The 27,687-nt window shown below is 31.3% G+C and overlaps 2 protein-coding genes and 2 long non-coding RNA genes across 5 annotated transcripts; 3 read left to right on the top strand and 1 right to left on the bottom strand.

The window, feature by feature from the left end:
- The first annotated feature begins 25 nt into the window (after positions 1-25).
- LOC108858337 (uncharacterized) lies at positions 26-1,973 on the top strand. The gene is made up of 9 exons (XM_018632286.2): positions 26-149; positions 244-340; positions 431-555; positions 637-721; positions 823-952; positions 1,034-1,227; positions 1,316-1,439; positions 1,511-1,726; positions 1,824-1,973. Exons 1-9 carry the CDS (start codon positions 26-28, stop codon positions 1,971-1,973), a joined length of 1,245 nt encoding a protein of 414 aa, XP_018487788.2.
- A 1,956-nt stretch (positions 1,974-3,929) lies between these two features.
- Positions 3,930-8,595, top strand: LOC108858855 (uncharacterized). The gene is made up of 6 exons (XM_018632720.1): positions 3,930-4,315; positions 4,398-5,341; positions 5,431-6,028; positions 6,091-6,773; positions 6,874-7,950; positions 8,021-8,595. Exons 1-6 carry the CDS (start codon positions 3,930-3,932, stop codon positions 8,593-8,595), a joined length of 4,263 nt encoding a protein of 1,420 aa, XP_018488222.1.
- Positions 8,596-10,629: 2,034 nt separating this feature from the next.
- Positions 10,630-11,566, bottom strand: LOC130495257 (uncharacterized). Its single transcript, XR_008934526.1, has 4 exons — positions 11,405-11,566; positions 11,198-11,316; positions 10,804-10,887; positions 10,630-10,723 (listed from the first exon to the last, which is right to left on the bottom strand). It is a non-coding gene; the product is annotated as an uncharacterized LOC130495257 (long non-coding RNA).
- A 5,802-nt stretch (positions 11,567-17,368) lies between these two features.
- Positions 17,369-18,653, top strand: LOC130498388 (uncharacterized). 2 transcript variants are annotated; one of them, XR_008937301.1, is made up of 4 exons: positions 17,369-17,614; positions 17,790-18,047; positions 18,132-18,215; positions 18,330-18,653. It is a non-coding gene; the product is annotated as an uncharacterized LOC130498388 (long non-coding RNA). The 2 variants fall into 2 exon arrangements; XR_008937295.1 differs by having other exon boundaries at positions 17,369-18,047.
- Positions 18,654-27,687: the final 9,034 nt, after the last annotated feature.

Here is a 27,687-nt window from a genome sequence, read left to right as displayed (position 1 = left end):
TCGAACCACAAACTATCGGTACAAGATGGTTATAGCAGAAGATGCTGTAATATCGCGTTCGGATTTAGTTGATGATAGAAGTTTCCTATCTCTTGCTACTTATAGCGAAATTGAATCATGTGAAGCCAAAAACCAAGTTTTCCTCATAGGTAATCTCCATTACACGTTAATTCCTATTGTTTTAGTTTTTTTTTTAAGTGGAGAAAAGTTCTAACCTATGTTTCATATTTTTTTGAATCTCAGATGTGATAGGAAAGGTTCATGACCTTCAAGACGTACAGACTGTACGAGTTTTTGGAGAGGACAGAAAGAGAGTTCAATTCCGTTTAGTTGATACAGAGTAAGTTTTCATATACATGTATTTTTTTAACCCTATAATCATTATTTTATACACGTTTGGATCAGTTTATAACATGCTTTTTATCATTAGAGGAAACTCTCTTCCATGCTGTCTGTGGGGAACCTATGCAGAGCTACTTGAACCATTTTGTGAGACTGCCAAAGATCAAACCATTATTTGTTTGATCCGGTTTGCAAAAATAAAAGAATTTAGAGGTATTTATTTTCACCCTTTTAACATAAAGTGACAGATTGTATTTTATGTCTTATTCAAATCATATGCTAAATGTTTTTTAGGAGAGATGCAAATCACTAATGCTTTTGATGCTTCTCGGGTGTTCCTAAATCCAGTGATCCCTGAAGTTATGGATTTAACTGAAAGGTTGTTATTCTTCTGTTATGATTTGTATATAAGTATCTTCCTATCTTATTTAACTATTTTTAATATATCTCGATATGTCTCTGTAACTTTATGCATTCTAGGCTGTCAATTTCTGATCTCTCTGTGGCTGTGGTCGAGAAATCATCTGGAAAAAAAGATGGCAAAAGAATTGTATATGACTGGAATAATGCTGAGATCAAATCCATTTCAGAAATCATGGACTCCACTCAGGTAGATTTTGCAAACTTTTTTCTTATTTACTAATCGTAAGAACATAAAACTAAAATCGATTTAAAATTGTATAATAATTAGGTGGACTATTGCAAAATCGTGTGTACTATTGAAGCAATAGATACTGATTGGGCTTGGTTCTATTTTGGTTGTAACCGTCACCAAAAACGTGTCAATAAGCTTCCCAATGTTGATTATGCAACCATGACAAAAAAGGATAAGCCTTTGTTCCGCTGTGAAATTTGTCGTTCTAACATCACTAATGTTGGACCCAAGTAAGCTACTGAAATTTACTTATAAACGATTTGTTTGTCTCATAATTTTTAAATTTATATTCTTATATAAATGCTGTGTTTTTTTTAGATATAAGCTACACTTGGTTGTAAAAGATGACTCTGGAACATGCACTGCAATGTTGCTCGGCTCTGTTGGTAAGTCCATTGTTGGAGTGGATGCTGAAGATTTATGGGATGGTTCTTATGAAGAGGTATATATTTCTAAATAATTAACTTTTTTGACTCTTTGAAAAGCTATGAGTTATTCCTACTTTCTTTCTAGATTGAAGATCCTGAGATTCTTCCAGAACCTGTTCTATCTTTGGTGGGGAAGTCTTTTTGTTTTGGTGTTTCCATAACCTCAGACAATGTCACAAATGGATCAGAGACTTTTGTGGTTTTAGAGGTTTGTTCTGGAGATAAAGTTTATAGTATCGATTCTCATTCTCTATCAACTTCTGATATGGTAACAAATTCATCTACAATGTCATCTGGATCTGTAAGTATTATTTTTTATTAACTTTTATGATACTGACTGTTGTTAATGTTTCATTGACTTGATAAACATGGACTATTTTAATTTTAAATGGTGTTAGGTTATGATGTTGGATCAAGTTTCCTCAGATGAGTGTCCAACTCCTATAACAAAGCGCAAGGAAGATCTATCTGACCTACAGGACCTATCATCTGCTTCCAAGAAACCATGCAGCAAGATAATCAAGCAAGAGAATAACAAGAGTGGCTAAAGCTTGGATAAAAAAATCATGTTCGATTGCAATTCTTATGTTTGCAGTTGTTGTTTTGCTTTCATTTATTCCGCTCTTTAAATTTAAGGTGTTTTTATGATTTTCGGATTTTATGTTTTATTTGAATTTCTTATATTTAATAATAAGCTTTTGGTTTTTTTATGACGGTTGTATTTATACTTTTGAATATTTGATGCATCCTACAATGATATAATACGCTTTAAAAAATCAAGACAATTCATGGAGATATTCTACCTACCAAATCAATATATTCCACCTGCTAACCAAGTACAAGACTAATAAATCCTATTTACTTATTCTATCACTAACTTAAGATCTAAAAATCCATAGATGAAGAACATACCTGCGCAATAGTACAAATGAATCAATGGCGAAATTGTTTCTTCTTTCGATCAATCTCACCAACACTTTCTTCTGTCGGCATCATTCACTCTTTTTATAGGCGAGCTAAAGCCTGTTTTAATTGTACAAATATGAAGAAAATATTAATTGGCCATTATTATTTTAGATTTAATGTATAATTTTTTTACTAAGGACTCAGCGATTATTATTTTTAAGGACGACTTATAATTTTTTTTTTGATCCAATTATACATTTCCACACAAATTATTATATATTTATTGCTAAATCTATCCACATTCCTAACATAACCAACGTTTCCTAAATTTTAGCTAACAAAATATTTGTTATCTAAATTTAGAACAGATGATTGCAAATTACCTTTTAGGATAACAAACCAGTCACGACAAATCTCATTCTTCTTCCTACTCCTTCATCTTCATCACCAAGAAACGAATATGAAAAGAAAAAAGGATCTCCAAAGCAATGGAGTTGATCCTGCAAACGCAAATACACCATCCATCAATGAATTGCAAAGTGTTTCGAGTGAAGTCTGTTTTCAAGACATTCCCTTACGTTCTATATTCTATAGATTTTGGGAAAACATTGAAAACCATCATGTTCCAATCAAAACAACAACATATCAACAGGTAGGCATGCTTTCACCACAAACACCCAAGAATAAACGAAGATGTGTCCTTGGTAAGTATTTAATTTAGACATCAGAATTATTACCAGCGAAAATTTTGTATAAGCAAAGATTTAAGTGAGCTTGACTAAAAAAATTTCTTTTTCTGTTTTCTAAGGTCTGGACCTGATGAAATCACAAGTGGTAGACACTCCAAAGCAATTTTGCTTTTCATCATTATCAAGTAATTTTTTAACCACAGAAACTTCATAAACTGCAACTTCCCTTCTACTCATTATTAACATAAACTCTATTTAAAACAGGGGATCTACAGAAGAGGAGCTTCAATTCTATTGATACTGACAGAGAGGTGCAAATTGGTTCAACTTCACAAGGCTCAACACGTACTGTACTGAAAGACATTACTAATACAGCCCATTTGCCAAAAAGAAACTCACGGAAACCATCATCTACAATCAAAACATCTACTAATGAGATACACCAAGATGAGTATATTGTCGGAACTGATTTGTTTGGAGGTTTGACATCCTGTTATTCTGTTATTTTTACATGATTTACTGGAAAAGTAAACCAATTCATTTGATGTTTCCAGGAATAGATGCTACAGATGATGTACAAGTTTTTGACTGTAGTTCTGATGAGAATACAGATACAGATGATGAAACTGATGTTGATGATCCTATGGACTATGAACCAGATCCTGTGCTACACATTATATCCGAGTCAAAACAAAAAGACAAACGACCTCCTGTGTCAATTAAAAATTTTGGATCGTCCATGACCAAATTTTCAAACTCTAATGGTAATGATTAAGTGGCATAAAAACATGTGTTTATGAGTCCTAATAGGATATTTTTCTCACCTATGTTTGTAATATCATTATTTTTTTGGCAGAGTATATAGATGAAGGTGATCCTGATTACAGTTGTTCTCATTGTGGTGCTATCATGTGGTATGGAGAAAGGTTAAACAAGCGTCGAAATGCAAAGAATCCTACTTTTTCTTTGTGTTGTATGCAAGGTCAAGTGCAATTGCCTCTATTGAAAGATCCACCACCAGTTCTGAAAAAGCTTTTGGAAGGCGATGATCCACGAAGGAGGCACTTCCAGAAACATATTAGACCTTACAATATGGTTTTTTCATTCACTTCTCTTGGTGGTAAGGTACAGAGGTCTTTGAAAAAAGGTAGAGGGCCTGATATGTTTCAACTACAAGGTGAAAATTATCACTTAATGGGTAATTTGACTCCTCCTGATGGTGGTGAAGCGAAGTTCGGACAGCTATATATAGTTGACACAGAAAATGAGGTTGAAAACAGAGCAAAATGTATAAGGTATGTCTTTAAAATAATTTTTTTATTGAGATTACATGGTATTAATATGTAACTGACGTTTTTTCTGTATCTGTTTTTACAGTTCTGGAAAAAATAGTTTTGAGGTCAAGAAAAAGGATAACCTCCGGAAAGACATCATTGATGCTTTGATGAAGATGTTGAATGAAGTTAATCCATATGTCCAAAAGTTTAGATGCGCAAGAGATCGTTTTAACACTGATCCTGAAGATTCATTTCATATGAGGATTGTAAGTGAGAGGTTACAGGATGGCAGGACATACAACACACCAACAGCCTCAGAAGTTGCAGCACTAATTCCTGGGGATTTCAGTCTGGATATGGACAAGAGGGACATCGTTCTACAACAAAAATCAGGCAAATTGATGAGGATAAACGAGATTCATGCTTCATATCTTGCACTTCAATATCCTCTTCTGTTTACGTATGGAGAAGATGGATTCAGACTTGGAATTAAGAAAGGATCAACTAAAGTTACGAGAAAACAGAAGAAGCCAAATATAAGTATGAGGCAATTCTTTGCTTTTCGTCTGCATGAACGTAAGAACGAATCTCATTGTCTCCTACATTCTCGAAGACTGTTTCAGCAGTTTGTTGTTGATGCCTTCACAACCATTGAATCTAACCGCCTAAGATATTTGAAGTTAAACCAGCCTTCTTTGCGTAGTGATAGCTATGACTCCATTAAAGAGTCTGAGAATGCGGGAAAAGTGGATATGTCTGAGCAGGGATCTGAGTTTACGTTACCAGCTTCTTACGTAGGGAGTCCCAGATACATGAAGAATTGTTACTTGGATGCTATGACTATATGTAAACATTTTGGATTCCCAGATTTCTTCATCACTTTCACATGTAATCCTAAGTGGCCAGAGATCACAAGATATGTGAAAGCCAGGAAGCTAAAGGCAGAAGATAGATCAGACATTATTTGTAGGATCTTCAAAATGAAACTTGATTCACTCATGGATACTTTGACGAAGAAGAATATATTGGGAGAGACCAATTCATGTAAGCCAAAAACATATTCCCTCCTGCGTGCTTTGATTTCAGTTTTTTGGGGACTGTTATTTATATTTTTGACTAATTTTTTTTTTCAGCTATGTACACAATTGAGTTCCAGAAACGTGGATTGCCACATGCTCACATTCTCTTATTCATGAAGAAGATTAAGCCGACTACAACAGACGACATTGACAGCATAATATCTGCAGAGATTCCAAATAAAAAAGAAGAACCTGAGCTTTATGAGATCATTAAGGATATGATGATTCGTGGACCTTGTGGAGCTGTTAATATGAATTCCCCCTGTATGGAGAATGGTCGTTGCTCTAAGTCATATCCTAAATCATTTGCTGAGACCACCACTATTACTAAAGAAGGGTTTCCGGTTTATAGAAGGCGTCAACAGTCTGAACACTATGTTCTGAAGAATGGAGTGAGATGTGACAACCGATACGTCATTCCCTATAACAGGCAATTATCTCTTCTTTACAGGGCTCACATCAACGTTGAGTGGTGCAATCAAACGGGGTCTATAAAGTATTTATTCAAATACATAAATAAAGGTCAAGATCGTGTGACAGTGGCTGTTGAACCCCCAGATCACATTGTTGCAAATGAGCTAGGAGAAGGCGAGGTTACTAAAGAGAAGATTGAACAAAAAAGGAATGAACTCAAGGAATTCTTTGATTGCAGGTATAAAAATTTGACTCTACACTGTTTGAGTTTATGAAACGATTTTAAGATATTATTTTGTATCTGATTTTAATTTTTTTTTTGGCCAGATACGTCTCTACATGTGAAGGAACCTGGAGAGTGTTCAAATTTCCTATTCACTATCGTTCAACTGCTGTAGAGAAGCTTAGTTTTCATCTTCCCGGGAAACAAGTTGTTACTTTCAGAGGAAAGGATAAACTGAAAGCAGTCATCAGTCGGAAGCTCATTAAAAATACAATGTTCTTGGCTTGGTTTGAGTTATGTAAAATTGACTCCCTTGCAAAAACATTGACCTACGCCCAGATTCCTAACTTCTTTATCTACGATAAGAAATCAAAGATGTGGAAAAGACGGAAACGAGGTTTTGCTCTTGGGAGAATTAATTATGCTCCACGGACCCAGGAAGATGCTTACTTCTTGCGTGTACTTTTGAATGTTGTGAGAGGACCCACCAGTTATGAAGACATCAAAACTTATGAAGGTGTTCTTTATCCAGGCTACAAAGAAGCATGTTATGCCCGTGGGTTACTAGATGATGATCAGGAGTACATTGATGACATAGTAAGGAGATCTTACGAGAGCACAGCAAGAGAGCTACGGAAAGTGTTTGTCATGATGCTTATGAATAACACTTTATCTGCGCCGGAGACTGTCTGGGAAAGCACTTGGGAGTTATTGTCTGAAGATATTGAGCACAACATGAGGAAAAATTTCAACAGACCAGGTTAGTAGTAAACTTGGTGACGATATCCTCACGTGTACAACATGACATTCCTAGGCGCAGGGTTCTATATTCTCATTCTGACATTTTTTTTTCTTTGTAGGTCTAATGCTGAGTGATGACGAGAAAAAGAAGTATGCTTTGCTAGAGATTGAATCACTCCTAAGACGCAATGGTACTTCATTAGAAAGATTTACCACTATGCCTAAGCCACCTAAGACAAGTAGTCATGATTCCAACGTCCTGGTATTGGAAGAACGCAGCTATTGCCGCTCTACTTTGTTAGAAACTCTTGATAGAGATATTCCGAAGATGACTTTGGAGCAAAGGAAAATATATGATCAGATTCTTGCGGCTGTGAATGAAGCAGATGGTGGTATGTTTTTTGTGAGCGGTTTTGGAGGAACTGGGAAAACTTTTCTCTGGAAGTTACTCTCTGCAGCTATCAGATCTCGAGGAGAGATTGTTCTAAACGTGGCCTCAAGTGGAATTGCGTCATTGTTGTTACCAGGGGGTCGGACAGCTCATTCCAGATTTTCTATTCCTCTAAATCCAGACGAGTTTTCTTCATGTACCATGAGACATGAAACAGACCAATCGGATTTAGTGAAAGCGGCATCACTTATTATATGGGATGAAGCTCCAATGATGAGCATACATTGTTTTGAAGCTCTGGATAGAAGTTTATCTGATATTGTTGGAAAGCACGACAAACAGCCATTTGGTGGAAAGGTCATTGTTTTTGGAGGTGATTTTAGACGGGTTTTGCCTGTTATAAATGGAGCTGGAAGAGCTGAGATTGTGATGTCTGCACTGAACTCATCTTATCTTTGGGAGCATTGCAAAGTGCTGAAGCTGACTAAAAATATGAGATTGATGTCGGGTGGATTGTCAGTAGAAGAGGCAAAGGAACTCAAGGACTTCTCGGAGTGGATATTAAAAGTCGGTGATGGTAAACTTTCTGAACCTAATGATGGTCAAGCAGAGATTGATATCCCCGAGGAATTTTTGATTACTGATTCCAACGATCCTATAGAAGCCATCAGCAGAGCTATTTATGGTGATTCAAATTCATTGCATGAAAACAAAGAGGCGAAGTTTTTTCAAGAGAGAGCTATCCTTTGTCCAACTAACGAGGATGTCAATGTAGTTAATGAATTTATGTTGGATAAGCTACAAGGTATTTTTTTTTTGTTTCTGCCTTATTTATGTTTGATTGCTTCTCAACTAATATATGTTTTCTGTTTCAGGTGAGGAAAAAATTTATAACTCGGCTGATAGCATAGATCCTTCGGATACAGGTTCTGTAAACAACGAAGCTCTTGGTCCTGATTTTCTAAACACCATTAAAGTTCCTGGTCTACCAAACCATAGTCTTAGACTAAAGGTTGGTTGTCCGGTTATGGTACTGAGAAACATAACACCTATTGATGGCTTGATGAATGGGACTAGACTTCAGATCACTCAGCTCATGGACTTTATGGTTCAAGCCAGAATTATAACAGGAGAAAGAGTTGGGGAAATTGTTGATATTCCTAGATTGTTGATAACTCCATCAGACACGAGATTGCCTTTTAAAATGCGGAGAAGGCAGCTGCCTCTTGCTGTTGCTTTTGCAATGACGATTAACAAAAGTCAAGGTCAATCTCTATCTGAAGTTGGTCTCTATCTACCTAGACCTGTTTTTTCACATGGGCAGCTATATGTTGCTGTTTCTAGAGTGACTTCAAAAAAAGGTTTGAAGATTTTGATTTTAGACAAAGATGGTAATCCCCAGAAGAAAACTATGAATGTGGTTTTCAAACAAGTTTTCGACAACCTCTAATGCTCAAGGTAATATAGATGTGTTGGAGTGATTTATTTATCTTATACGGTTTAGAATTTTTTAAAACCTGTCTCCTATACAGAAAAACTACTAATATGAAATTACATGTTTTTTCTTTGCAGGTTTGAGCCGTTTTCATTTTCCCGTGGGTGTTATAATGCTTTGTGATACTGATTTTTTATTTTTAATTAAGGCAAACAATCTTTGGTTATTTTTTTAACATTTATTTCGATATCATTGTGAAATTTCTAAAGCTACAAATCTATTGCATAATATTGGTCTTTCTTACCTATCTAAACTATTAGAGTGGTTGTTTTATAAACTATCATTACCATCTACGACGATATGCAACACTCAAGCAACAACAAATATTTAAGAAAAACTAAAGGCAACTTACTCAATCTAATAACTAACTGTTCCACCTTAACTAATCAGGCACTACTTAATCAATAAAATAGATAACTAATTACCTGGCTGGTCCGTTTCAGTGTTGTTCTATGCAGACTAATGTTGCCTGCATCCGTTTGAGTGTTGTTCCATGCAGCTCTTTCAGCATCGATCTTCTGTTGTCATCTTTTCCCGGCCTCTGTCATATTTTTAGCTGCTTTCCAGTTCCTTTTGTTGTCTTCAGATGCAGCTCGAGTCCGAGTTCCATTGGATTGCATCCAGTATCATGTAATAAAATTAAAAAGAATTAGAGAATAACATGAGGATTGTGTAAAAGAAAACTAAAACTTCTCAGACAATCATAAACACCTAAATAATCATTTTCTCTTTAGATAACCAAATTCGGATCAAGCTGTACTATATTTTTTATACCGTGTTGCTCTGTATCTATGAGTTTTTTAAAACTACCAGTAAAACAAAGATAAGACAAGTGACTCAGACTTCTCTACAACCTAAATTAACAGAACCATCTAAATTTCCATTTCAATCACTCGGTAGGAGAAGTCTAACCTGTACTGCTATATGTAGATATATCACTTGCGTCGTCTGTATCCTTCTCATTCTCATCATCAACCACCCTTGGTATAAGACATAACACACCTATCAGGTTCCAAGTTGCAATTTAATAGTTTAGATATACTACTTTTCACTGCTTCACTGTGTTGTTACCTTATGTTCGACTCATTATCATCATGGAGTGGACCATCGTCTATAGCTGTAGCTGCTCCGGCTTCCAGTTCCTTTAAAGATATCAGATGCAGCTCGATTCCGAGTTCCATTGGAGAACATCCAGGATCATGTAATAAAATTAAAGACAATTAGAGAAGAACATGATGATTGTTTAAAAGAATGTATGTTACTTCTCAGACAATCATAAACACCTAAATAATAATTTTCACTTTAGATACACAAATTTGGATCAAGCTCTACTACTGATTGATGATAGTGGCTATGTCTCTGATACTATCTAATACTATCAGGTTCCAAGTTGCAATTTAAAAGGATTTATATATTATTTTAAACTACTTCACTGAGTTGTTACCTTATGTTTGACTCATTATCATCATGGAGTCGACCATCATCTATAGCTGTAGCTGCTTCGGCTTCCATTTTAGCTTTAGAAGCAGCGTCCGTTGCAGGTTTCACAAGCATGTACTCTTTCTGAATTTTGAAAGATTTCGTCTTTCGCAATCATGTTGTCCTTCAGTGAGTTGTAAACCTGCGGAGGCAAGTAGCAGACGCATAACAAACATTAAATTTCTTCTTATAATGAACTGTAAAGTGTTTTGTCATATGCGTCAGGGAAAAGAGTAATGTGAGGAGAGCTGAAGAAAATTCAAATAGTGTACCAGGTATGTATAAACTTCACCAAAATTCAGTTTGATCTTCAGAGAGTTTTCAACCAAAAGCCCCGCAACAACACCCTGAATTGACATCAAACAAGCAACACTTAGAACACAAATGGCTTAAAACGTAAATACAGAAGCTGCAAATATGATATGATATCATTCATAAGACAAAAAAAAAATGAGTTTCAGAACCGTTGTAAGTGTGGCAAGAGTTATCACTTAACTGGTAGTAACCATCATCGGGGTTAATGTAGATGGGCGCTTCATCAAATCATCTTTGCCATTGGCAAATGATATCGTCCAAGAGCTTCGAAGATTCATGCCTGATTTATCTACACAAATTAAAACAACCAAGAAAGATTTCAAAACTTTGGAAAGAAAGATAAAGATCAAAACATATATAGAGACAGACCTTTGTGAAGACGAAGTTCACCAGCAGATTGCTTCTTAACTGAAGCTCCTCCTCCTCTACTAGCATTCATCAATTACGTACGACCTACCACAGAAATAAAAATCTTATTTACAAGAGAAGTAAAATAAGTATCTACTAATAACACTCGGCCTTCAATAATCTTAAATATATGTGGAATTTTTTTAATAAAGCATCTAGCAAGGCTAATGATCTTGATGCTGGATTATGTTAAGAGAATAATTATGTGAAATAATTTTAAAACAATTTTTTTTTCTCGGGATACAAAGACTGAACAAACAAGGTTACTTCTAAGCAGTGTTTACATGTAAAATCCAAACTTTAGAGTTGATCTATTAAATAGAAAAACAGACAGAATCAAGGATAGAACATGCACCATTGTTTATAGATGTGTTTCTCGAGGTTGAACCAGTCTTTGGAAATACACCGATTTGACTTCTCTAACGCTTAAAGACTTGGTTATATCTGCCCGATCTACTCATGGAGACGACGGATCTGTGAACATAACAACAATCGATTATCGTTAGTGATGTTAGGGCTTAAAAAAATCGATTAATCTGATTAAAAAAAACAGCAAGAGAACCTTTGATTCTGTCGGTTCATACACTTGATTATAAGTTAAGAAAAAGAAGAGTTATGTTTGGTTCTTGATTCACGTTTTTTGGATTAGAAAGTAGAAGAACATCGACAAGAACATCGAGAAGAGTTAAGAAAGAGAGAAAGAGAGAGAGGTACAGGAAACTTGACCGACAGAAACCAAAAAGAGAAAAAAAAATTGTGATAAAGGAAAATTAGTGTTTAACAATATTTTTCTGTTTCTTTCGCGGACAAAAATCTAAAAGTGGGCTTCGCATATATTGATCCGTGAAAGTGATAACAAATGAGGCCTAATTGTTTGTATGGGCTTCCATGTAACAATTCTTTTTTTTTTGTCACAACCATGTAACAATTTTATTAACAAGATTTTTTTTACATTTCCATTAAGTTGTTCTTCTTAAAATTTATGTAATTAAGAAATACAAAAAATTTAAACTTACACAAACAACTTATAAAAAAATTGAGTCAACAAAACACACAATAATAACCACAATACTAATAAAAATGGACATTTATATATTTTAAAAAAAAATTTACCAAATTAAAAAAAAATATATTTTAAAATTCTATAATCATATACTCAACAAACCAAACAAAATACACAAATACCAAAAATCAAAATATATAAAAACCATCAAATTTATGTTTAACATTTAAGCATTCCAAACATACACCCGCGCGGGCGCGCGGGTCCAAAATCTAGTTTTATTATTATATTCGTCGTATTTTCTAAACTGCCGTTTGAGAAACCTCATGTGATTGGGTTATTATATAAGTGCAAAGATTCTAATGGATACACCATTCATGGTATGTAAGGGCATCTCCAATTCCACTCCATATTTTATTCCAAAATTAAGAAATAGAGTTGAAAATGAAGTGGGAAATGGAGTAATGAACAAAAAAATAAAAGCATTACTCCATTTATAGAGTAATGCTTTTATTTTTTGGTCATCACTCCATTTTCTACTCAATTTCCAATTCCATTTTTAATTTTGGAGTAAATTATAGAATGGGATTAGAGATGCTCTAAGATGACAAACATGGTAGTCTTTTGCGGCATTTGGTAGAATTTGTATTGATTCCTTAACGTTACAGAAAACTATTCAAAAAAATAGTGTTACACGTAAAACGATGTCTACCTAAATTTCTTTAAGGTGTTTTTAAAATTGTGAGAGTCGATGTTTTAAAATCATTCTGTTTTCTTTATTAGCATTTGTCGTTGCTTTAATAATATTTAATATATTTGTTATTTAATTATTTTATTTATTACATTTTGTTACTTTAAAAAAAATTGTTTTTATTATGTATGAGACGTTATTATGTGTTTTCGTTATTTTCATGTTAATTTCTATAAATCTTAAGATTGTGACAGAAAGAAAAAAGAAGAAATATATATGTGAGATTTTCTTATTTTCTTGTGAAAATATTATCATAAATATATTTTTCTATTCTATGTTTTAATTGTTTTTCTATTATTATTCGATGTCTTACATATTTTTTTATTAGCTTATGTATTTTAATAAAATATTATTTGTTGATTGACTTTTTACCAAAATCAAATTTTATTAAATTGTTATTTTTATTTGTTATATTTTGTTATTTTTAATTTCCATACTAAGTATTGTAAAAAATAGTTTTGATTATGTATTAATCATTGTTCTTGATTTATCATTTCATATTAATTTTTTGAGCTCGAACTTAGTGAAATGAAAGAAAGAAAACAAATTTCATTAGACCCATTCTTTTTCTAAGTGTCCTAAGTTCGATGAAACATGAGGAAAGAATATTGCAAAAATATTTTTTATTTATTTTTTGTTCTTATTATTTTCTAGTTATCTTAATATTTTTATTTTTTACATTATATTATATAAATTTTATGAAAATACTATTTTTGACTAACTTCCACCAAACTTAAGTTACATTTTCTTTTTTCACTACTTTTTATTTATTTTTAACTATTTTTTTCTAAATCATTAGTTTGATTATGTTTTAAATTTTGGGTATGGTTTTCTTCATTTTTTTGTATAAGCTTAAATTTGGTGGTCCAAAAGGAGAAAATTAATTATATTAATTTCTTGTATTTTTGTAGGCATGAGTATGATAAATTTTGAAAAACAATGACGTAATGGATTTTTAAATTTATATTTATAGAATTTATATATTATTTTTTCAATTTATGTTTTTTGGTTCACTAAGTTATTAATAAATTTTGATGTCAATATTTTGATTGGTTAAAAATAAATATTTATTAAAATAGATTTATTGCATTATTATATGTTTGTTGATTAATTTGGATAAAATGTTAAGAAAATAAAAAATATATGACAATTTCTAAATTTTGAAAAAATATTTTTTTTTTGTTTTTATGGGTAATAATGAATATTGATGAAAAATAGATATATGAGTTATTAGATGTTTTGTTAATTGATTTGGTTTAAGAGAAGAGAGTATGTTCTGTTTTAGACTAGATGTTTGGCACGTTCTACGGACGGTTGAGTTTACACTAAAACTATTTTATATGAAAATTTACTTTATAAGATCATATTATATTTTATTAAATTTTGTTGATGTGAATTTAAAAGACCACTAATATTTGTTTTAGAGAACACAAAATTATGAAATTAAAAAAAATTATATATATTTTTATTAAGAAAGTCTAAAGTTTTTTAAAAATCTATTTAAAGTAATATAAAAATAGTTTCAGTAATGTCATAACTATAATTAGTACATATTATGTAACAACAAATGATGTTTTTTTAATATATGCTGTTTCAGTTTTATATTAGATTTTCAATCTAATGAAATGTTCTTTCGTTTTTAGATTTTCGGTTAATTTGAAAATCTACTGTTTTAGTTGTTATTTATATGATTTTAAGGGTATTTATAAAGTTTACAAATCATTTATAAACTAATTTTATAAATCTGAGACTCGTACTATTTTGTACGGCTTTGAGAAGTACCCTTCAAAATCATATAAATGTCATAAATCCTTATAAAATGACAAAGTAGAAGAAAATGAATATTGACACAGCTTGATTTTATTCTCTCTGATTGCATTGGCCTAAATAGATATTACATCTCTGTTTCAAGTCTCCTTCTCTCCCGAAGGCATGACCACATCAATGGTCCATGAAGAATTCCATCACGGCACTCATCTTTTAGTTTCCTCTTTTCCAAGATACTGAATCTTCTGTTGTTGGATATGATCCCAGAGCTCTGAAACTTCTCATAACAATTCTCATTTCTACTTTGACCGTTTCCACCAAAAGCTTCATGGTCCAACAATCAGACAAAACAGGAACTGAAATAATCTAATTTTGAAATATTAAATGGCTAAAGCTTACCGCTCTGGTTGTCACCAACACCAATAATACTTATACACAAGCAAGAATAATCTACTTCCACATTACTAATACTGAAAAAGGAATCAATATTTTTATAAAAAAAGTAGACTCATCATTACAACATTATCAAGAATCGGTATCTCATTTTCAAGACAAGTAGCTTTTATGTTAAAGAAACGCATACATTCACAGACATTTTAGGAAATTCTTCTTCTTTTCATGGTGAAACCAAACAGGTTCATTCAGTTATCTCCGAAGCCGATTCCCCGTGGTAGTTCTTCCCATTTAGATTGTAGAATGTTCCATTTAAGGCATTGAACGTGTGATTAATTCTCAGTTCGATTAAACTCAAAATTTGTGACCAGGTTTTGATTACCTTTCTTGACCTGATATTCAGACACATAAAACTTAAGAAATTCCCAAAAACCAAGTTAATTCTGTTGGACCTCCAAATTCTCCAAATGTAGAAAGTGTTGCTCTCTCTTGAATATAAAGCATTGTGCAGAGAATATACATTCACATAAGAGATTTGCATTACACAAAATATAGGAACTTATCTATAATCTCACCTACATAAGTTCTATACCTGAATTATAAAGATGATAAGTGTTAGCGATAACGACAAATAGTGGCTCAGTTTATGAAAAGTTTGGCTCATCAAGCTGGCTTGGATAACCATATGAGCATTCGCCCATCTCATCCTCAAGTGCTCCTGTTAAAAAAAAAAATAACATAAAACCGTGAGGAGAGAAATAAAGAGCACGGACCAAACTCATCGATCCATTATTAATATGATATGATTCACTTTAATTACACTGTCAACAACAATAACATCACCGGACTACTTTGGATTAAAGTATCCACAAGACTAAGGGTTTGTTTGTAAAAATTAGGCTGTGATAGAAGTAGATTTTCTGTATTTATACAGATTACCCTAGCAAGTGAGTCAGTAGCATGCTCATATTGTACAAACACACAAGTTCCTGTACGCAAAGATACATTTTTTTTTAGAAAAGTCAGACCTTTCGAATCTAATATGGTTCAGTTAACAACATAGTCATAGAGTTAAAAAACGTACAATAACCCCTTGTTTCTATGCTTCAGCCCGTGTTGTTTTCTTCACATGCTTCAGGACCATATTTCTCCACAACATGTCCTATTAATATCTCTATATTAACAAAGTACACATTTTCTTTTTGGAAAAAGTAGTATAACGAAGAAATATTTACCATGGGAAGGCCACCAACTACGAATGCTACATCGAGAGAAAAAGATCCGGTAGAGTATAACGTGACATATCTAGGAGAAACCTGAAGCTGAAAGGAGTGAACCAATCACTTGTTGTGTCGATGGTCTATATCCTCTTTTTTTTCCTTAGCTCTCCATCTGTTATGTCTTAGGCTCTTCTTTGCCAAATCACCTGAGACAAAGTGAACAGCGGGAAATTTTATGTTTGTTCGAAAACGGTTCTAGATCATTAAGCAAAGACTTCCGATATATTAGTCAAAAAGACACTGATGTTGGTAAATCCATTTCAATAGAAGCAAACATTATGGCCGAGCAATGAGAGAAGGTAAGAGAGATAAAACTGATTCTTCAATGGTTGAATATAATGGTTGTTGTCCAATTAGATGTTGGACCTATGTTTGCAGTGAGGTCCAAATCTGCAATTGTTTTTAGTGACGAAACTATTAGAGAAAATCTATTGAACAACTACTCAAATACGCATATTGAGCGCCAAACAACAAAATAGTATCATGAGCAAATATGATAAAAGCATTAAAAATATAGTAAACTGATAGGTAGAGATCTTATGCCGGATTTAATGGTGATCGGCGATAATATCTCTATTGACAGTAGGACAGTTTCAAGGGAGATGTCTGTCGACAATATATCTTCCCATGGAATATGAGTACCCAAAAATCTGACTTTGCTGGGCAGAGAAATATACACAAAGAGAGTTTAAAAGATGACAGATTGTTTTTCTATACCCACAAGACAGAATTATAGATTCTTTCTTACATCCATTCACTTAAATCAAATGACCAAGACGAAGCGTACAGACTTGACAGTAGAAAGAGAGCGTCTAGAAAGATTGTATTGATGAATTGAAGAGGGATTGAAGCTCAAGAAGTGGACGTAGTTGATTGAATGCCATAAATGCAGACGTTTCTCAGAAGCATCAATGAGGAGGAGAAGCTGGACCGTGAGCGTTTCAGACAGAGAAGACCATCGACCAAAATCATAATCGGCGGCTTTGCTCTGCGTCTCCAGCAAAGGAAAAAAAACTATTAACATCTAGCTCTGTATGAAAAACAGTAACAGAACCCAGTGAACTTCTTAAATATCTGGCTCACTCAACATAGTTCACCTAAACATAAAATATGAAATGCTTTAATAGTGACATGACACATGTCACAATATTAGATGTTCAATGCTGATGTGGAGAGCTGAGGTAAGACTCTAATCTATTTTAGCGTCCAGTCACAGAATCAGCTCGTGTAAGCGCGACACATGTCCCTTCTTGCTATACACTGCATTTCATTAATGAGACATTGGGCTCCTGCGTTTCATTTTTTGTTTTTATTACAGAGTTGAACCTTATATCGAGAGACCCGTATATTGTTTATGAACAACACACCGTTTTAAGGTTTGGCCTCTTCTTCAATTTCTGACACCAAAAACAGTTCTTCTGCGTTGTTCCGTTTCCTCTTCTAATCAGCTGAAACGCTGAGAGTTACAGATCCATAGACTTTTTCGTCTTTTTAACTCCAAAGATCAATGTGAAGCACGATCTTACATTAAAGGCGTGTTTGCTCTCTGTAAGACGGTGTATCTACACCAATATAAAGGTTAGCATCCATCACTTGAATATCTATACATGTCATTTGTTTTTTCTCTATCAGACCAAGCTCTCTCTACTTTGCGGTTATATGGAAGCGATCTCTGCTTCACTTCAAAACCCTAATCTTATCCCCAAGATCTCTCTTAATCTCTTCTGGTCTTTTTTCTGCAACCACCACGGAGATTCCGGAGCCTTCTTCTGTTTCTGTAAAGGAGGTGCCGGCTAAATCTCTAACGAAAAGGTCCTATGTGTCTGATAACAGAGGAGACGAGACTGATTTGCCAACTACCACGACGAATATCCTTCTTTCAAGATGCTAAGTGAGTTAATGGAAATTGGTATCTGAAACAATTCAAGGCAAAACAGATTAGGATTCGGTAATAGTTGCTGGTTAGATCCCCCGAAGCTCGAATCTTTATTTCAGTTCTGCACTCATTTATGTAAGCTTATTTCTTTGGTTTTGTAATAAGATATAGGGAGATGAGTGATTGATTGTTTAATGTGTGTTATTGCTTTACTTATAGAGGCAAAGAGGAGAAAGTGAGTTGAAAATAACCCAGAAACAACTGCAAACGGTCTTTTCTCTTCGATACCTCGATTATCCCATGGTAGGCATGGATGAAGCAATCTCATCTACAAGAATATCAACTCCTCAATCAAGGGTGATTTCCATATCGTGTGTAATTTGCCGCTAAACATAATTTGAAGTTTTTGTCTTGCAGGTCGTGCTGCATGATAGGGTTCTTCGTGGCTTACGCTTTGATGAATCCGGAACTTTTGTTGGTATTGAAATCTAGAGGTCTGTTTGAACTTTGAAGGTTGAAACATGGGTTTAAAGATATTGTCCAAGAGATTGAATCTGAAGTGAGCTGCAAGCTGGAGCAAGGTAAACCTGGGATGCTGTTAGACAAGAGATTGATAATTTATATATAGTGCCCTTTAATTGTTTTTTAAATGTAGCAAGTACCAGCTGAATCAAAGATCCTGAAACACTCTTTCGTCAGAACAAAAACTCCACTTAATTGTTTTTTTTTTCTTTTCCGTTCAAATCTCCTTTTTAATTTCCTATATAGATTTTTTTCATTACTAATATATTGAAGTGTTTTAAAATTACAGTCACAACTAAAATCAAACGCACTTGATAATTAGTCAGTTTTCCAAATATTTTTTTTTTGATGAAATTTTAAATTTATTGATCATCACTGAAAAGAATGTTCTATGTACAAAAGAACTTTGATTCTATGTATGAGTCCTAAACCAGAGTTGCACAAGACCTTTCAGGCGAGGCTTCTTTGCGTAACCTGTAGTCATGATCCTATTTCTCACAGTTTTGTCGATGATTTTAGCCAGTTGACCATATTGCTTAGGCTTCTTAAGATGCTTCTTATCATTGCACTCCCTCCAAATCATGTAGACAGTTGTTTGAAAAACCAGCCTCAGAAGAATAATTTTATTAACATCAGTTTTATAATTGATGTAAATTTTGCATCATTTTTTAATTGATGCTAATAAAAATTACAAAACATCAGTTAAATAACTGATCCTAATTTATAGTTACTGTTGATTATTTGGAAATGATGTGAATTTATATCAGTTTTATTTAATTGATGTTATATTAATAGATAGTATTATTATTAATGTAAAGACACTATTTTACATCACTTACTAATAAGTTATTTTGAATTAGTATCAGTTTTTTCTTCTGATACTATTTATCTGATTTAATATAGTCTTTTTTGTAGAATAGTCATACGGATTTGTTAATAAATTTGATAAATACTCAAATTCGAAATAAAATCTCCGGATTGTAAACATCAATTAAAACAAACATATTAGATTTAAAAATTTTGTTATTTGTTTTACGATATAATTTTTTTAATTCAAATAAATATTTAGTCATAAATCAAGTATTAGTCATATAGATTTTTTTATAAATTTGATTTCAGTCGACTACTAAGTTTAAAATATAAGTACTCAAATTTGAAATCAAATCTATGGATTGTACAAAAATAACTAATATAAACATAATAGATTTGAAAATGGTGTTATTAGTTTTACGATTTAAAAAAATTAATCCAAATCAAGAATTAGTCATAATCAAGTATTAGGCATATAAATTTACTAATAAATTTGATTTCAATAGATTTGAATTGACTACTAAGTTCAAAATATAAATAGTCAATTTCGAAACAAAATCTCTGAATGTAAACATTAATTAAAACCAACATAATATATTTAAAATGGTGTTATTTTTTTTACGATTTACAAAATTTAATTCAAATCAAGATTTTTCATAAATCAAGGATTAGTCTTACGGATTGTTAATAAGTTCGATTTCAATAGATTTTAATTAACTAATAAATTTAAAATATAAATACTCAAATTTGAAATAAAACCTCTGGATTGTAAACATTATTTAAAACCAACATAATAGATTTAATGGTGTTATTTATTTACGGTTGACAAAATTTAATTCAAATCAAGAATTTGGCATACATTAAGTATTAGTCATACAGATTTGTTGATACATTTGATTTCAAGACATTTGAATTGACTACCAAGTTTAAAATATAAATACTCAAATTCGAAATAAAATCTTTGGATCGTAAACATTAATTAAAACGAACACAAATAGATTTAAATGGTTTTATTTGGTCTACGATTTATAAAATTTAGTTCAAATCAAGAATTAGTCATAAATCAAGTATTAGTCATAGAGAATTGTTAATAAATTTGATTTCAATAGATTTGAATTGACTACTAAGTTTAAAACATAAATACTCAGATTCAAAATAAAATCCCCAGACTGTAAATATTAATTAAACACAACATAATAGATTTTAAAATGGTTTTATTTGTTTTACGATTTAAATTTTTTAATTCAAATAAACAATTAGTTATAAATCTAGTATTAATCATACTAATTTGTTAATAAATTTGATATCAATACATTTGAATTAACTACCAAGTTTAAAATATAAATACTCAAATTCGAAATAAATCTTTGGATTGTAAACATTAATTAAAACGAACATAAATAGATTTAAAATGGTTTTATTTGGTCTACAATTTATAAAATTTAATTCAAATCAAGAATTAGTCATAAATTAATTAAGTATTAGTCATACATATTTGTTAATAAATTTGATTTCAGTTGATTTGAATTGACTAATAAGTTAAAAGTATAAACACTTAAATTCGAGATAAATCTTCCGATTTGTAAACATTAGTTAAACTAATATAATAGATTTGAAAATCAGTAAATTTTCCTTAATTTTATAAATCATAATATAAATTCTTATTTCAATTCATAACGAACAATATCGGTTCCTATTTTTTAGGTTCCTATTTTTTAGTTTATATTCTCTTAAACAGAAATTAAGAGGTTGGAAAATAATGTTTTGTTATTAATTGCAACCAATGAGGTGTCTCTTTCTCTTGTATTTTTTCTTTTCTTACTCGTAAAGGAATGTGTGTGGTATGTGATTTAGTTTAGTACTTTGGTCTCTTTTTCTACTTTGTTACATCTTTTTGGATGTTTCTCTAAAACATGAGTTACTAGTCAATCTTTTGAATAAAGTCTTAACTATTAAAGAAGAAACCCCCATATTGATATAGAACACATGTCTATCATTCATGGTTTATGATTATTGTCATTTTCAGAGAAAAAAATTTAGTAGTCTTAAATTGTTTAAGAAACATCAAAAACCATTAATTAATTGTGAAAAAAATCTTAATTACTAAAGGCGCAAGACACATGTCTCTCATATCTTACTTATCATATGCGTTATTACTGTTAAAAATAATTAGCATAATTAATAAAAATCTAACTAGTAATTATATACCAAAAATTTTATATAAAGAGATTGTGTATCCATTGACATTTAAAAATTTAGCTACAATCAATAAACAAATCTACATATACCATTTAAAAAACCCAAAAATTAATAACAAATACTATGTATTCACTAAAGAGATTAATGTGTATGGATATGCATTTCAAAATTAATGAAAATACTAATTAAAAAGATACTATGAATATCTTATAATACTTTTAAATTTTTAGAAGAAAAAGTGGAGTTATTGTATTGACTGGTAGAGCATATATAAATGTATCGTGCCAAGGAGGTGATAGATACATCTCTTACAAATACAATCTGCTCTTATATAAGCTCTCTTCTCGTCTCTCTCTCTCTCTTCACCTTCATTACCCAGTCCTCAGAGTCTTCCTTATTCTTTTTCTGTCACTCAGAATAAACGAAGATAAAGTCCTTCTCTTTTGTTCCAGAGGTGACTATTTAATGTGTTTTGATATATTTCTTTTTCGTTTTTGATGATCTTAGAACAGTTTTCTTGTATCTTTTCTTGAATAACGTGCTTTGATCATCACTCGATATTGAATTTGAATAGAAATGACATGGTTTTTGGTCCTCTAAGTCCCTTTATTGCATATCTATTCGATGGTTTTTGGTCTCATAACCAAGCGACCATTCTCGCTATCTCTGTTTGTTGAGTCTTGTTTCTGGTTGCAGTGCTCAAGAAATTCATAACCGCGACCGAGATAGCTTAGCATCGACCTGTAATTGTGGCTGCTCTCTTGGACATCCTCTTGCGTGATTTGCATTAGCATGAGAAACACCTTACCTCCATGGCTCTGCTAGAAACTGTTCAATCCTAGTAAGTTGTTTTCTGCCAAATGTAGAAGTGTACGAGAAAGGTTCCACTCAAGGCAAACCGGTTAAGTTAGATAGCTTCTCCCAGCTCTCAGTTGCAACTCTCCAGTTAATATTTGATGTCCCGGTGACAGCAAGGTAGCAAAGAGAAACCACTTCTCCAAGCTGCTGATGAAAGATCAAACATGTGAGCGCGAAGATCCAAGGAATTCCACAGATAAGGAGAATAGGTGAGGTTTCTCCACCTGATGCTTCACATGTTTACTCTACTGGACAACCACGACCGAGCTAACTTAGCATCTACCTGTGCGGCATGGAGAAGTGGTTTATCTTTGCTACCTTGATGTCACCGGGACATCGAACATTAAATGGAGAGTTTCAGCTGAGAGCTGGGAGAAGTTACCTAACTTAACCGGTTTGGCTTGAGTGGAACCTTTTTCGTACGCTTCTACATTTGGCAGACAACAACTTACTAGGATCGAACAGTTTCTGGCAGAGCCATGGAGCTAAGGTGTTTCTCATGCTAATGCAAAACACGCAAGAGGATGTCCAAGAGAGAGCAGCCACAGTCACATGTTGATGCTAAGCTAGCTCGGTCGCGGTTGTCCAATAGAGTAAACACATGAAACATTACGTCATAAGTCAAACTAGTCATATCCATAGACTCTTGAATCTTTGGTGCTATAACCTCATCACCAGTCAGAAGATAGCTTGGTGAACCCACTTTATCCTTACCGTCTTCATCAACTCTCTGACGCACCACCCTATGATTCATATCCTTATCTTCTTCATCAACTCTCTGACACACCCTACTACTCATATCCTCACCATCTTCATCAACTCTCTGACTACTACTCATATCCTCACCATCTTCATCAACTCTCTGACGCACCTTACGATTCATATCTGAACTACTCTACGCGCCGAAATTTTATAATATTATTTATTAACTGTTTGAAATACAATAATTTAAATATTAGTTAATTTTTTATATACATTTTATAGTAGATATATAAATTTTATATTTTTCCTTCGTAGAAAATAAGATATTTATCAAAATTTTGTAAAATATGATTTATTTCACTTTCTACATTACTGGTCCTGAAATTATTGTAAAAAGTGAATTTTTAACTTATGCATAAATAAATTAACCATTTACAGAATAATATTTATAATATTACTTTGTGAAAAAAATATCATAATAGATAATGTTCATTTGACCAAAAAATTATATTATGTTCTTACATTTTCAAAGGAGTTACACACTGATAATGGATAGTATCACAGACTCACATCTCATCAACTCACAATGATCGTAAGTAAAAAGTGAATCTCTAATAAAGGAAAACCCAAAAGAATATTATTAATGAAAATAATAACATACATAAGGAATCTAATATATTTCAATATCAGATTTGTCATGATATAAGATTTTTTAATTTGAAACTATATTGTCGTAGGTGCTTTCAATGTTGACTTTTTTTTCTTTGTTAGATGTGAATAGCTGATGGACAGCTAGTTTTAGAGATGCTAGATGATGAGTTTATATCAATGTCTGATAGTAATGTGCATAACACAAAATGCTTATTTGTTTGATATAGTGGACATATACAAATAATTGAGGTAGTGGAGTGTTAAATATTTTGGGAAAATTGCCAAAAGAGACAAAAATAAGGTTGTTGTCTCTTTGGTATAAAATAATTTTTGTCCATTTTTTTCTTTTTTACCCCTTATATTTCTTAAAATTAATGAAATAAATAATTTTGTGAATCAAAAAAATTATTAAAAATATAAAAAAATTAATAAAATACACATATACACAAGCTGGTAAAATTTTTTTGTTCAAAAACTTGATAAATAAAAATTTTAAAATATGTTCTACTAAAAGTAGAATGCGTATTCAACGAAAATTGTTATAGTAGAAAAAAATTTATAAAATAAATATGTCCATCTACTTCCTTTACAACACCCATTCTACTATTTACTAAATTTCTAAATAAAAGGAATGCACATTCCACTAATCGTAAAGGTATCTATTTTCCTTCTGAATGCATCTTTTACTTTTATAAAGTATTCTAAATTTTGGAGAATGTGTTTTCGACAATGTACTCTTACGTCTACTCAAAGTAGAAAGTGTGTACGTGATTTTTATCATTCTTCTAAACTTTTAGAAGACACATTCTGCGGATAAGAATACCTGATTTTTTTTGCAAAAATTAATGAAATTTCAGTTTAGAAAATATTCTACGTGTTATTGTCGATATTACTTGTGAAAATGTTTTTTTTAAAAAATGATTCTCCCTTGTCTTCTTCATCAATCTATGGTTTCTCCTTAGTTGTTACTTTGATTTTTTTTTCCAAACTCTTGTCCTTTATGATGCACATCTATGCAACATGTAGTGTTTGGAAATTAGGTACAACTTTTTGTAAAGTTTAAATTTTTATTTTTATAAAGTTTACAATTTTTTATTTTTATTAAAGTTTTATAGAAAACATTTTAAAATTTTTATTTTTATTAAAAAGTTTGATAAAATTAAAAAGTTTACAAACATTTTAAAATTTTTATAAAAATAAAACTTGTTAAAATGTTTTTTTATAATTTTTCTTTAAAGTTTTGTTTTTATTTTTATAAAGTTTACAAATTTAATTTAATTAAAGTTTTATTAAAAATGTTTTAAACTTTTATAAAAGAAAACTTCGTAAAATTTTTTTAATAAGTTTATTTAACGTTTTTTATTAAAAAGTTTGTAAATTATTTTTTTTTATAAACTTTACAAATTCTATTTTTTATTTTTCCTTTTTAAATCATTTTTAATTAATTTTTAAAAAATTCTATTATTTTAATATGTTTAATTAGATTAATCAAGGTTTAGTTTTGTGATTATGAAAAAATTATACTAAAGTGATAACTAAATGATAGTTTTATACTATAGGGACAACCATGCTGAATTTTTGTTCTGTTTTGCCAATTTTCCTAATATTTTTAATGTTGTTATTTCTGGGAGGCCTTTTCTTTTAACTGTTTTTTTTATCATTCATTTTAGTCATCTTTTTCTTCCACTTTCAAAAAAAAGACATTTGTAAAACAGTACAGAAAAAAAAAGAACCATACATGTAAAGCCAAACAATTTGAGAATAAAACAGAGATGCTTTGTGACATAACCCAAGAGAGGCGAAATGCTTTGTGATGATTAAAAAATCAAACTCAGAAAACGATGGCTCAATACCGGAAGTATTTGAACCAGACTGACAGGAATGAGTCGGTTGTAGCACTAAGTTTGACCAGTAGAGAAAGGCTTGACGCTGCACACATCCTTAGCAAAGTCGCAACTGAATAAGAAATGAAACCTACTATTATTCGTTTCAGCTGATGCTATAGTTTGTTTTGATTTTTAAGGGAGATAAAATCTATGCATCGGTTAAGATAGATTAATTGGTTTCACAATTTGAGCCTTTACTGAAACAAGGGTATTCTAAGTTTTTTTTTCTTTTTCTTTGACACCCTCTTACGATTCTTACCGAACAACCAACCATCCTTATAAAATTGGTTTCCTTCCTACAACCTGTGTACGAATATGTGAAGATTTCGGTGATCGTGTCTCTGGGTTCCAGCCTGTTATGTATTGTTCAATTCTGGATGGAACACTTGATCCTGATTTTTTGGTTTGTAAGTCGTTGTTTAATATATCTCAAGCTTTAGTTCCCAAAAAAATATACTCCCTCCGTTCCTGAAAATAAGATTTTCTAGAGTTTTCACGTTTATTAAGACTACAATAAATATTTGCCAACTTTAGTTTACTATTTCTGTTTTATACAATTTCCAATAACTATCAACCAATAAAATTTAATCAATTCAAATATTCATAATTAATGATCCTCAAAAGTATATAAAGTACCTTAAAAATATAGAAAATCTTTCTTTGTGGAACAAAAATAAAATCCAGAAAATCCTATTTTTAGGAACGGAAGGAGTATGTCTCAAGCTTCTAAGTCGGTTATTGATGCATTTATTGAAATGTAATAATAATGTATATCTCAAGACGTGGATCACCACCTAATTATAACTTTAAAATAAGTCATCAAAACTACAAACCAACATTAAAATAAAGACTAATGTTTTGGGACGAGGCAGGAATTCTTGGGATCATTGTTGGTTTATATGATTTAAATATAAAGTTTTGGTGATGGTTTGTCTAAAAGTATTTTTTTATTTAATCTGGTTTGGTATTTTCTATTTTTTTTTATTTATAATGTACTTTCATGAACTGGTTTGGAGAATAAAATTATTTTTACATTTGGATTAAATTTTGATTCAATTTTATTTTTATTATGAAAATGTTAAATTTGGTATCACAATTCAATGATTCTGAAATTAAAACAAAGTTTAAATCATCTGTATGATTATATAGTTGTTTTATACAAAACCTAAATATATACGATAAAGTGTACTTAAAATTTTTAACTAGGTTTAGTTAACTTTTTGTCATCTTACATATCATTTCATATATGTAATAAATAATTACTAACCAATTTCAAAACTCATATAATTCAATAATTGTTTTCCTAGTTTCTATCGGCAGATAATATTTATAAGACTGATAGAAAATTTTAATACTTATTAATTTATTTGTTTGTCAGCATATTTAGATAATACTATCTTAATAAATAGGTATGTCTATTGCTTATATCATTTTTATGGTGTCGTTTAAACTTTTAATTTTAATATATATAGAGACAATGTCCTGTATATATCTTTCTTCTATAGAACTCATGTGAGATTATCTTGAATGTTATATATAACATATTTAAAGATCTCTCAGGTTATACTGTAAACTTTTTTTCTGTTTGGTCATGAGAAAACAGTCGTAATTTCATTACTTTTGAGGTTACTTTTGCATTTCATTAAATATCAAGCGTAGATTTGTATTTTTTAAAAAATATATACTTTTAGAAAATCTCCAATTATTTATATTAATTAATTTTATGTTAATTTTCATTTAGTATATATATTAATTTAATTCTTTTTAAATGATCTATTTATATTATTTATTTTATTTTGTATTAATTTTATTTTATAATAAATGAAAAATTTTCTATAAAGTTTACATTTAAAAAAAGGTCATTTGTTGATATGCCTTATTTTTAAAATACAATATCACAATGGTACTCTTTCAAAGGAAAATTGTTAAAAGGTTTCCATCATTTTTGGCAAATTTTCATTTAACCCTTTCTTAACAATAAATCACTATTGATTTAAAAAAATTATAAAAAAATAAAATACAACATTTTACCATCAACGGCTTTCTTAGGTATCAGATCCAATAAGTTGATGTTCATATTGTTAATGGCTCTCTCACTTTGCGATATACATTATTTCTTTGTTGAATTGTCACATATGATTGCTATT

The sequence above is a fragment of the Raphanus sativus genome, chromosome 1 (genome assembly GCF_000801105.2).
Source record: "Raphanus sativus cultivar WK10039 chromosome 1, ASM80110v3, whole genome shotgun sequence".
In the NCBI taxonomy this organism is placed as follows: Eukaryota; Viridiplantae; Streptophyta; class Magnoliopsida; order Brassicales; family Brassicaceae; genus Raphanus; species Raphanus sativus.
The sequence above is the reverse complement of the archived record's forward strand: the minus strand, read 5'-3'. Positions and strand labels throughout refer to the sequence as shown.